This window comes from Triticum aestivum, chromosome 2B, assembly GCF_018294505.1.
Source record: "Triticum aestivum cultivar Chinese Spring chromosome 2B, IWGSC CS RefSeq v2.1, whole genome shotgun sequence".
Taxonomy (NCBI): Eukaryota; Viridiplantae; Streptophyta; class Magnoliopsida; order Poales; family Poaceae; genus Triticum; species Triticum aestivum.
The window spans coordinates 61,031,088-61,044,202 of NC_057798.1; the positions used below are offsets into that span (position 1 = coordinate 61,031,088).

The 13,115-nt window shown below is 45.1% G+C and overlaps 1 protein-coding gene across 2 annotated transcripts; it reads right to left on the reverse strand.

The window, feature by feature from the left end:
• Window positions 1-5,333: 5,333 nt before the first annotated feature.
• On the reverse strand, window positions 5,334-12,669 carry LOC123040432 (uncharacterized). Of its 2 annotated transcripts, XM_044463275.1 has the most exons (15): window positions 12,351-12,669; window positions 11,711-11,848; window positions 11,377-11,585; window positions 11,143-11,273; window positions 10,778-11,053; window positions 10,549-10,688; window positions 7,540-7,638; window positions 7,252-7,329; window positions 7,065-7,130; window positions 6,812-6,985; window positions 6,575-6,723; window positions 6,217-6,492; window positions 5,817-5,962; window positions 5,651-5,722; window positions 5,334-5,556 (listed from the first exon to the last, which is right to left on the reverse strand). In XM_044463275.1, exons 7-15 carry the CDS (start codon window positions 7,610-7,612, stop codon window positions 5,448-5,450), a joined length of 1,143 nt encoding a protein of 380 aa, XP_044319210.1. In that variant the 5' UTR covers window positions 7,613-7,638; window positions 10,549-10,688; window positions 10,778-11,053; window positions 11,143-11,273; window positions 11,377-11,585; window positions 11,711-11,848; window positions 12,351-12,669; the 3' UTR covers window positions 5,334-5,447. The 2 variants fall into 2 exon arrangements, with proteins under 2 accessions (XP_044319210.1, XP_044319209.1); XM_044463274.1 differs by having other exon boundaries at window positions 7,252-7,638.
• Between the last annotated feature and the right edge of the window lie 446 nt (window positions 12,670-13,115).

Genomic DNA, 13,115 nt, shown 5'->3' on the forward strand with positions numbered 1-13,115 from the left:
GTTTTTTGCTTTATTTTTTAATTGTTTTGCTTTTAGTTTTAGGAAAATTATAAACTTTCTGTTAGTGCCATTAGTTTTCAAATTTGAAAACACTTTTTTTGTTTTTTTGTTTTCTTTCTTGCTTTATTTATTTTATTTTGTTTCTACTTACAACAAAATACTTATTGTTGCTATTTTTAATTATTACGAGGGCCAAACCATAAGACATTAAAGCATTTCAAATGAACTCTGAAAAAGTTGAAAGTTGGCATAGTATCATAAATTGACCCACATAGCATGTGCATGTACAAAACGGACAATGGTATCATACTCGTCAGTTACAAAGTTGGCATGGTATCATCATAATAGTTGCGGGAGAAAGTCTTCACTTTTTCTTCGCTTGTGTCATTTGCTTATTGCGCCGTAACCATGGATAATCTTCATCGTTTATCAGGATGCTGGAGTCAGCCTTGACTTTGAAGGGAGGAATTTCATGAAATTTTTCATAATCTTCAGACATGTCTCTCTTGTCCTCCACTCCCACGATGTCCCTTTTTCCTGAAAGAACTATGTGGCGCTTTGGCTCATCGTATGATGTATTCGCTTCCTTATCTTTTCTCTTTCTCGGTCTGGTAGACATGTCCTTCACATAGATAACATGTGCCACATTATTGGCTAGGACGAACGGTTTATCAGTGTACCCAAGATTTTTCATATCCACTGTTGTCATTCCGTACTGTGGGTCTACCTGTACCCCGCCTCCTGACAAATTGACCCATTTGCACTTAAACAAAGGGACCTTAAAATCTACTCCGTAGTCAAGTTCCCATATGTCCACTATGTAACCATAATATGTGTCCTTTCCCCTCTCGGTTGTTGCATCAAAGCGGACACCGCTGTTTTGGTTGGTGCTCTTTTGATCTTGGTCAATCGTGTAAAATGTATTCCCATTTATCTCGTATCCTTTCCAAATCAATACAGTCAAAGATGGTCCCCTGGACAACAAGTACAGCTCATCACAAACAGTGTTGTCACCTCTGATACGTGCTTCCAAACAACTGCTGAAAGTCCTGATGTGTTCACATGTAATCCAGTCGTCGCACTGCTCCGGGTGTTTGGAGCGCAGACTGTTCTTGTGTTCATCGACATACGGGGTCACCAAGGTAGAGTTCTGTAGAATTGTGTAGTGTGCTTGAGACCAAGAATATCCGTCCCTGCATATTATTGAGTCCCTTCCAAGCGTGCCTTTTCCAGTCAGTCTCCCCTCATACCGCGATTTAGGGAGACCTATCTTCTTAAGGCCAGGAATGAAGTCAACACAAAACCCGATGACATCCTCTGTTTGATGGCCCATGGAGATGCTTCCTTCTGGCCTAGCGCGGTTACGGACATATTTCTTTAGGACTCCCATGAACCTCTCAAAGGGGTACATATTGTGTAGAAATACGGGGCCCAGAATGACAATCTCGTCAACTAGATGAACTAGGATGTGCGTCATGATATTGAAGAAGGATGGTGGGAACACCAGCTCGAAACTGACAAGACATTGTGCCACATCACTCCTTAGCCTTGGTATGATTTCTGGATTGATCACCTTCTGAGAGATTGCATTGAGGAATGCACATAGCTTCACAATGGATAATCGGATGTTTTCCGGTAGAAGCCCCCTCAATGCAACCGGAAGCAGTTGCGTCATAATCACGTGGCAGTCATGAGACTTTAGGTTCTGAAAATTTTTCTCTGCCATATTTATTATTCCTTTTATATTAGACGAGAAGCCAGTCGGGACCTTCATACTAAGCAGGCATTCAAAGAAGATTTCCTTCTCTTCTTTGGTAAGAGCATAGCTGGCAGGACCTTCATACTGCTTTGGAGGCATGCCGTCTTTTTCGTGCAAACGTTGTAGGTCCTCCCGTGCCTCAGCTGTATCTTTTGTCTTCCCATACACGCCCAAGAAGCCTAGCAGATTCACGCAAAGGTTTTTCGTCACGTGCATCACGTCGATCGAAGAGCGGACCTCTAGGTCTTTCCAGTAGGGTAGGTCCCAAAATATAGATTACTTCTTCCACATGGGTGCGTGTCCCCCAGCGTCACTCGGAACAGCTAGTGCGCCGGGACCCTTTCCAAAGATTACGTGTAAATCATTGACCATAGCAAGTACGTGATCACCGGTACGCATGGCGGGCTTCTTCCGGTGATCTGCCTCGCCTTTGAAATGCTTGCCTTTCTTTCGACATTGATGGTTGGTCGGAAGAAATCGACGATGGCCCAGGTACACATTCTTCCTGCAGCTTGCCAGGTATATACTACCGGTGTCAAGTAAATAGCGCGTGCATGTGTGGTATCCCTTGTTTGTCTGTCCTGAAAGGTTACTAAGAGCGGGCAAATCGTTGATGGTCATGAACAACAACGCCTTTAGGTTAAATTCCTCCTGTTTGTGCTCATACCACGTACGTACACCATTTCCATTCCACAGCTGTAAAACTTCTTCAACTAATGGCCTTAGGTACACATCAATGTCGTTGCCGGGTTGCTTAGGGCCTTGGATGAGAACTGGCATCATAATGAACTTCCGCTTCATGCACATCCAAGGAGGAAGTTTATACATACATAGAGTCATGGGCCAGGTGCTGTGATTGCTGCTCTGCTCCCCGAAAGGATTAATGCCATCCGCGCTTAAAGCAAACCATACATTTCTTGGCTCACTTGCAAACTCATCCCAGTACTTTTTCTCGATTTTTCTCCACTGCGACCCGTCAGCGGGTGCTCTCAACTTCCCATCTTTCTTACGGTCCTCACTGTGCCATCGCATCAACTTGGCATGCTCTCTGTTACTGAACAGACGTTTCAACCGTGGTATTATAGGAGCATACCACATCACCTTCGCAGGAACCCTCTTCCTGGGGGGCTCGCCATCAACATCACCAGGGTCATCTCGTCTGATCTTATACCGTAATGCACCGCATACCGGGCATGCGTTCAGATCCTTGTACGCACCGCGGAAGAGGATGCAGTCATTAGGGCATGCATGTATCTTTTGCACCTCCAATCCTAGAGAGCATACGACCTTCTTTGCTGTGTATGTACTGTCGGGCAATTCGTTATCCTTTGGAAGCTTCTTCTTCAATATTTTCATTAGCTTCTCAAATCCTTTGTCAGGCACAGCATTCTCTGCCTTCCACTGCAGCAATTCCAGTATGGTACCGAGCTTTGTGTTGCCATCTTCGCAATTGGGGTACAACCCTTTTTTGTGGTCCTCTAACATGCGATCGAACTTCAGCTTCTTCTTTTGACTTTCGCATTGCGTCCTTGCATCGACAATGACCCGGCGGAGATCATCATCATCGGGCACATCGTCTGGTTCCTCTTGATCTTCAGCAGCTTCGCCCGTTGCAGCATCGTCGTGCACATCGTCTGGTTCCTCTTGATCTTCAGTAGCATCACCGTATTCAGGGGGGCACATAGTTGTCATCGTACTCTTCTTCTTCGCCGTCTTCCATCATAACCCCTATTTCTCCGTGCCTCGTCCAAACATTATAGTGTGGCATGAAACCCTTGTAAAGCAGGTGGGTGTGGAGGATTTTCCGGTCAGAGTAAGACTTCGTATTCCCACATATAGGGCATGGACAACACATAAAACCATTCTGCTTGTTTGCCTCAGCCACTTCGAGAAAATCATGCACGCCCTTAATGTACTCGGAGGTGTGTCTTGAACTGTACATCCATTGCCGGTTCATCTGCGTGCATTATATATAATTAAGTGTGTCAAAAATCATTACAAAACATCATGAATAGATAATTAAATGACCAAATTAATAGAAGTTCATCATCACATTAAAACCAAAGTACATACATAGTTCTCATCTAACAACATAAAGCTCTGCAGAGCATCTAAATTAATTAAACCATACACTGAAACTATGTAAAACATTTCAATGCTAAAACAAATGCGATCATAATCGCAACCAATGTAACAACTGATCCAATGGCATAATGATACCAAGCCTCGGTATGAATGGCATATTTTCTAATCTTTCTAATCTTCAAGCGCATTGCATCCATCTTGATCTTGTGATCATCGACGACATCCGCAACATGCAACTCCAATATCATCTTCTCCTCCTCAATTTTTCTAATTTTTTCCTTCAACAAATTGTTTTCTTCTTCAACTAAATTTAACCTCTCGGCAATAGGGTCGGTTGGAATTTCCAGTTCAACAACCTCCTAGATAAATAAAATCTATGTCACGTTGGTCGGCATAATTGTCATAAACAATAAATGAACCAATAGTTATGAAAAGATAATATATACCACATCTGAATCATAGACAGGACGAGGGCCGACGGGGGCGGATACCAAAACCATCGCACTATATAAGATGCAATAATAAAAGTAAGAAAATTATACAAGTATCTATATAAACATACAAGTAAGAGTTTTTTTCCTTTCAAAAAGAAGATAAGAATAAGAGGCTCACCACGGTGGTGCCGGCGACGAGATCGGCGCGGGCGATCGACGGCGGTGAAGACGGGGACGGGACGTGACAGACCGCTAAACCTAGACAAATATTGAGAAAAATGGAGCTTGGAGGTGGAGCTTGGAGAGGAGAAAGCTTAAGTAGTGTGGCTCGGGCATTCCATCGAACACCTCATGTGCATAGGAGGTGAGCTAGAGCACCACAAAGCTCTCTCCTCGCCGGCCACGAAAAACAGAGCAGTGAGAGTGCTCTGCTCGCGGGGTATATATAGGCAATTAATTGGTCCCAGTTCGTGGCTTGAACCGGGACTAAAGGGAAGCCTTTGGTCCCGGTTCAGGCCACCAACCGGGACAAATGGTGGTGGGCCAGGAGCAAGGCACATTGGTCCCGGTTCATCTCACCAACCGGGACCAAAAGGTCCAGACGAACCGGGACCAATGGCCCACGTGGCCCGGCCGGCCCCCGGGGCTAACGAACCGGGTCCAATACCCCCATTGGTCCCGGTTCTGGATTGAACCGGGACTAATGGGCTGACCTGGCCTGGACCAATGCCCCCTTTTCTACTAGTGTTATCTAACACCAGCATTCCTCTACTAGTGAGTTTATTAATGAACATACTTTGACCATGTCGCTTTTAGTTTAGAGTTATGCATAATGATGTTGTTTATGTTTCAGTACACATCTTTTGCTTTGAGATGGGATGAGAAACTGAAGCCTGATGTAGGGATGATGTGTGACGGGCTAGAGGTTGTCAAGGAGCTCTACAAGTGGTTTGTCCAAACTATCTCATTCTACAACTTTTTTGATGTCCAACACGAACCTCAAAAGCCACATGATGTACATAGGACACTTGCAGATCAGAAGGGGGCACATCAAATAATTCCCATATATTTTCTTCAAGTGCTTTTATATATATTCTTGACAGGTGCCCTTGATTAGCTAAACCACGACGACAATAGAGCAGACGGGGGCACAAGCACAACGCGGATGTCTACCGGCCAGTGTTCACGTCCGTAAATTTTCTCATCCATGCAAATCCATCTCCATCCCAATCCGTCTTCAGCAGTTCATTATGCCAATATGCCTGGGGCACAGGCCATCTGTCATCCAAAATTTTATTTTTATTTTCCATTGTAAGTTGCACGTTACATAAGCTTTATGAGAAACAACTCGCATCAAATGACAGAAAAATACCGTTTTGTGGTGTTTGTCTCGGCTCTGCTGTCCAATATGGCCACTGGATGGTCGCCTCCTTTCTGTACGCCTCTATATCATACAAAGGTGTTGTCGGTGCAATTTGTTGAGTAACTATATATGTGCTACCAAATTAGCATTAAGACGCGACAGAAAGCAAAAATACCTTCCAGACATGAGCTCCAGCCCACTTAGAACTTCTAGAATTTTACTTCTTGGCAGGAAAGGAGTTCCTTTAGTTTTTCCATCATAGAAGTTCATGCCAATGAAGCTCCCATCATCAAAATTAACAAGGGGGCCTCCAATGCCAGCCTAGAACAAAATCACAAAACCAAGGTTACACACAGGATATATAGTGGTAATGCCGTTTAATCAATGTATGTAGTAACATCAAGACTAAAGTGATATATATCTCAGATAGATACTGAATTACTGATGTAACTAACATAGTGGGCCACACCTATATAAAAGGATGTAGGCACTAACACTCAGACTGAAGTGACCACTGAAATAGATACTGATGCAGCCACCTATATAAAAACTAGCAAGAGAAACCCACCACATACCTTTTTTATTATACATGTGGACAGCTCAAGGTGCTTGCACGGAAGTTCTGTGATAGGCTTATCAAACAGCTTGCCAGTGGAGGCACATAATAATCCTTCCTCAGGCTCACGCCCTATAGGTACTACATGTAAAGGTAACATTTCCTTATGGTCGAAAATATCTTCTGGGCGAATAGCACGCAAACCCTTAAAACTGACAATAGCTATATTATGATGTGAGTCATACGATTCCAATGTCCCAATGGCATGTTGTTTCGGCGGGAGAAACACCTCAATCTGCCATAATAATGTCAGCTTGGTTAATCATGCATTATCTAACTTATTAAAAGACCAAGAAAGATGATTAACCACAACCAACCCTTAAATTCTTGTCGGTTGTATCTGGTTCATCACATGTTCTAACCAAACTAGCTGAAGTCAAAATGACGGTGCGTCTATGACTGCCAGCGTCTGTGCTGGCAGGACACTTTATGAGCAAGCCTGTGCATGAAAAAAACCTGATGCTTCCTACACAATCACAACTTTGAACATTAGCTAGTGATTCCTAATCGTATTGTTGTAAGACAAAGCAATTAACACCTAGCTGTGAAATCACCTTTGTATGAAGAAAGTGAGACCACACGTCGGGATATAGTTGTAATTGTCTTTGTGTCAAGTCTCGCCCATGGATTCATCCCAACACAACAAGAATCACGACTGTAAGAATGCCCACTCAAAGTATATAAGTAACCAAAGTCCTCTTCAAACTTATGAAGCAATTGCCCATCCACTGGTCAAAAAGTAAGTACAGAAGTTAGCTATCAAAATTTGGAAGGTAGAAGTCAGCCAAATCAAAACTCGTGACTTACATTCAAGCATAAGTGGTGGTGGCTCGGGATATCCTAGGGGGGTAAGATGATTTAACATCAGAAATCCTGATACAATAAGGTGATCTATACTCAGATGATATGTCTGATAGTAACATTCACATAATATTCTGTGTGCAACCAACTTTCAACGACTAGAATAACAACTTGTATATATGATAATTCACACCTGAGGGTTTTATTCTTTTTGCACCTGGGGGCATGGAATATACCCAGCTACTCGTTTCGGTTTCTCCGGTTGAGCTACCTAAAATGGAGAAGATGAGGGAAGATAGATGAACACAAAACAAAAACATATTCTCACAAGCTCTAAGCAGGAGTATGAAGCATATCCATGAAAGTGGAAAATAACGTTTTCTGGTTAGAATTGACCGGATGTAAACAAGATGATGATAAGTACAGATGTGAACCAAAACGCACAGGACCAGCCAGGAACTAACAAAAAACAGTGAATAACCTAGTGGTCTCCAAAGACAATGACCCTCATTCACCATGTGGATTAGGGTCATCCATGCACTCCTTCGTAGCATAATCGCCTACTTGCTCATATTGAGGACTGCAATGGAAGTATGGAACACAGTAGAGTGGTTCAGATAACAAATAAACATGCAAAATTAATAGGCAAAACAGAACAAAAAAGCTCAATCAGTCATCATGAACAATAGCATACAACGCGAAATAAGGTACAAGACAAGAAAATGAGACTTATGAATATTGAACAAAACACGCGCAGGGGATTGAGAAGATACAGATCACGAGTATAGGTTACAAAGTTACAGATGTCCAAATGTTAGTTTGGACGAAATGGCATTAACTCTACCGTATACAAAGAAATAGTGTCAGTGGGTCCGAGTTGGTAGCAATTAGGGGAAGGATCCCTATTATCTTTAGGATTGTATATGTTTTAAATTACTCAGGAAAGAGATCAGTTTAAATACGAAGGAGAAACGGTCAGCTAGGAAACCGCTCAGAACAGGCTTTTGCCTTGCTTTATATACAAAGCAACAACCGAACAAAGTACACGGCCGAACGATACAAGGTGATGAGGTAGCCCTTGTACAACACTGATCCTAGGATAACTGGATCATGCAAGATGCACGTGGCTATGCTACCAAGGGAGAGCACAGGAGGAACAGATCACACTGCCACACTATGCCTTATAGCACCTAAGCTCCATGACAACGCCTCCAGGAGAGAAAATGGCGGTAGGCATTGTCATTGTCGTGACCATAATGGATCAAGGTTTTCACCTGGAACCCATACATGGAGAGGAGCACCACAACGACATCTTCAAGAAGATAATAGTACCCGCGAGCATCACCGTCGTCGGCGACAATGAACGGAACTTTTTTTCGGCAGCTCCCTCGAGCCACCAGGAGGTCTCCAGGACAAGCGTGATGAGGATGGAACTCCAGATCCGGATCTAGGCATTGCCAGTACCAGGAGATACAGAGCACGCCTAAGCTACCCGCCACCCTACCTCTCGCCACCCACACGACCAAGAGGAAGGCCATCACTCCGCCATAGTGCCTGCCGGAGAGCCAACCATGAGGACCGCCATCCGGGGCCGCCTCCCCGGCATTCATGTCAAGGACCCCACCAACTGCCCATATCATGGTGCACCCACCACAATAAGAGGAGTAAAAGGTGTCTCCTTTCACTCCTAACCCGATATTAAGCACAGAGACTGGGTCAGCACCTCCACGGTAGGAGGCACCCATGGCCGCGTCTCTAGCCAGTCTTGGTGAACCAGGGGAGACACACCCGTGACTATCGACGGCCGTCGCCAAGCATGCTCGCACGACACCATGTCCTTGGTTTCAGCGCCGATCCGTCCATTAGAGAAGCAACGCCTTGACCACCACCAACGACAACCGCATCCACGAGAAGAGAGACCTCATCGCCCGCGGACACCACCTGGATCGAGCCCACCACCGCCTTCCCCGAGCGAGAACCCACTCAAATCCGCCCGAGCATAGGCCCCAGGTCCCGGCCATCTCGGACGCGTGAGCACCCTGAGTTGTCGGCCCAGACCCGGGAGAAGCGATGAAAACCACTGCCACTCGCACCCCGCTTCCGAGCACCAACCACTGCCACCCAAGCTACAGTGGCCGCCTGGTCGGACAGCACAACCACCCTGTGATAGCCATGAGTTGACAAAATCTGAGAGCCGCCCCTGGATATGACAGCCGTTGTCGTCCCCGGTAACCTCACGGTCACCACCTCCGAGCCACACCCCAGCAGATACCCACATGAGTCGTCGCTCACTCCCCGCGCAGCACGTCAGCCCTCCAGCACCAGATCCGGACGACGCTAGCTAGCCACCAACCACACCATGCTACCCACATCGCACCCCTCCCCCCTCCTGCGCAGGCGCCACACCCTGCGAGGGCCTCAGACCGGCGATACGCCGCCGACTGGAGACCACACCGCCGCCCTGCAAACCCGCCAGTGTGCCATGTAGCCGTCCCACGCCAGCAACCGATGAACAACGAGGAGAAGAGGCCCCGCTGCCCCGAGCCTATCGGCATTTGCCCGTCAGCGCTTGCCAGCGCCTGTGGGGGTGGGAGCGTGGGAGGAGGGGAAGGGAGGGCCGGCGGCTAGGGTTAATTCCCTACCCATTGCTCGTGGGAGCGACGCGGGAGGGTGGGACCTTGTTTGTTTTCTAAGCTTAATGTCGTCAGCTCGGAAAGTAGAGATTAGGTTCTTATTTTTCCATGAACACCATTGCTTTCCATCAAAAAAATCTATAAGATGGGCCCCAATACTCAACGGGAATCAAGCAATAAAAATCAACCTACAGCTTAGCAATTGTCTCGACAAACTATGTTCTAATCACCTACTGTAGCAACAGAATACTAAACAACAAGGAGACCTTATTAGTACACAACAAGAAGACCAGCCCGTGTTGTGAACAATCGAGCTTCATGGCCCTTCCCTAAGATGGAAGCGATGTACATGTGGTCTCTTGGCATCTTCTATAGGGAAGACTCAACTTGACCAACCCCGCAAAAAAAAAAAGACTCAACTTGACCGAACGCATAAGATATAATTCTCTTCAGAACTTTAACTTTCTATAGCATTCAAAGTAAACTCTTACTCTATTTCACAACTAATATTATACCATCTCTTTTTTTTGCTCCTAACCTATTTGCTACCAACACAGATTTTCCACGAGAGCTAGCAAACGAGCATAACTAATAAATTAGCCTCGAATTGAAGCAAGAGCGTTAAATAAGTAATAGGAGATGCATGGACTAAGGGAAAGGTATAGTAAGAACCCATGATGCTATAATCCATAGATTACCACATGAGAACACCAAGGGTCCACGCCATAATATCCATATATGTCATAACTTACAAGGGGGAGTGGATTTTGATCAAATCTACTACCTCGGTCCCATAATGTCTTACATTATGTGACGGAGAGAGTAGTTCATAAATATTTGAAGTGTAGAAGACATACTTGTTCTCGAGTAATCTAAACTGGTACAAGCGTTGGACAATTGCGCGGCGTGGCATGAAACACATGTTTCCATTGCCACAACTAATGTTCATCCCAAGAAAGTTCCCAGCAAGATCAACTAGTGGCCCTCCGAGTGCAGCCTAGAAGGAAAGTAAAGTGGTAAAAGTAACACATTAGACAACTGACATCCTATGCACTTCAGTAGTTTTTTGAAAAATCAACAGCATACCTCGGCGATGCAACAACCAGAGATCATGCTTCCAAGTTCACTAGTCAGTGTCCCAGTTGTTGCCATCATATCACACGAGCCGAAGGAACGCCCAGCAGCAACTATGGTAGTAGAAGCAGGCAGACATGTATTCTGAAAACTCCTCTCATGGGGATGGGGATCCAGATCTACAGGATCGACCCCCCAGAGAATTGTCGACGTAACAATAGTAATATCTTGATCATAAAGTTCCAAGAACGGACGGTAAGATCCCTTTTTTGGAAGGCGCACTGTAATCTACAATGATAACAGAAGTACATGAGCGCACAATGATGACAAATAGTTCTGGATAAACAAGAACAAAATGGGAAATTAACAGCACCAACATTCAGATTATCTTCGTTATTTCTCCGGTCATTCAAGACTTCAGCCAGACGTGCTGAAGTCAGGAATCTTTGTAGGTTAGGTGTCCGTTCTGGAAGAGCGATGCCAGTGCATGCAAATAACATGACACCTCCTGCTCAAGGAAGGTTGTGCATTAAAATCATTGACTAGTTATGAGAAAATGCAGATTTGGGAAATTCATTTAAATACTTTAGAATAACATATATGTAAACCACCATCAAACAAAGCGAGCACGACGAGGCTTGAAGACAAACGCGAAGCGACTTCTTCACTGAGACCGCACAGGCCACCATTACGAGGCGCATATAAGGTGCCGAATGGTTGCTCCGTAAAGGGGTCGAGGGAAACATCTCGATCAGGAAGTCCGCAGGCACGTCGAAATTCTGCTTCACGGTGTGCGGCTTCCTTTTCCAAACCTTATTTACTGGTCGAAGAACAAGAAACACCACAAGTGTCAGTACTATGATGATGATCCCTATACCGGACAGAAGAGATATACGTGAAAAGTAATAAATAAGAAAAATAAAACAATATCAACCACCGGCTCACGTTTAATGAATTTGTCTATGGTTCTGTCCATAATAGTCCTGCCTCGATAGAGACCTTTATTTTTCCTCCCTTTTGCTCTTTCACTCTCCCAAGTGTAAGGGTTAACGTAGGTTAGCTCCTTCATCTTAATTTCCGGTCCTGAAGCAGAGAGTAAATGTGAATAGTCTAGTTAGAGTGAACGGAAAATTGGTAGTTCTGACTAATGAATAAAGAATGTGGGCGTCTGTAAAAGCATCATAAACACGAAAAATATATAGCATCTGTTTTTCTTTTCTTTTTAGCAAATAATGCTATTATCTGCTTGGAGCAACAGAAGTACAGAACAGAGTCTAGGTCTCTAGGAAGCATTAAAGAAAATAGGCCCTTGGATTACATCATGTGATTATAGGCTTACTGCTTGTCACTGCACAATTCTCGCTAGCAGATTTTACCACCCCGATCTAAATCAATCCAAAACACAAAATCGAAGCATCAACTTCCTGCCGGATAAAAAATCAATCAAAAGTTGAGCTGGAAGCCTGGAACCATCAGCTTCCCCCAATTCATACACCAAACTCAGTTCGAGGGTCCATTATTGCCAGCGGAAGTCTGGAATTCATGAATAATACTGATAGGGTTCGGGGGATTTGGGGGCACTTACACGACGGGAAGAAGACAGGCACGGCGAGCGTATTGGGGAATTGGGGAGCGTGCAGACGCAGGTTTCGCTCTTCGCTGAAGAGAAATAATAATACTGGTAATCTGATATATGGGCCAGCCCGTTTATTATCCCGCAGCGTTGGAAACCCGATCGGTTTCTCCTTTCCATATAAATAAATCCCGGTCGAAGTCGGTGACAAGATTGGAATTCTCCATCGGTCCCGTGGAAACCCTAGCTTACCTAGCATTCGAAAAGGAGGATTATCCCCGGCCCCGTGCTCATCTACCAGACGCTATATATCTTCGTATCCCGTCTGTTAAAAGGCAATGTAGAGAGATAATTGGCGTAATGCGTTGGATGATATTACTGAGCCTTGAGGGTGAATATATATTGAGTACAAGATTTGGAGGGCAAGACGCCTCCTAAAGATAAGATGGAAAAATATTCCTATCTAATCCCAGACAATCTTTAACTATACCAAATTTATCTTTAACATCCTCCCGAAGTCGTAACGGGAGCGTCATAGACGGTGTCTCATTGCAGACGCGGTGACTGTAGACACTAGTAGAAAAGGGGTCAAAGGTCCAGGCCGGGTCAGCCCATTAGTCCCGGTTCAGTCCAGAATCGGGACTCATGGGGGCATTGGACCCGGTTCGTGAGCCCCGGGGGCCGGCCGGGCCACGTGGGCCATTGGTCCCGGTTCGTCTGGACCTTTTGGTCCCGGTTGGTGGGACGAACCAGGACCAATGGGCCTCGCTCCTGGCC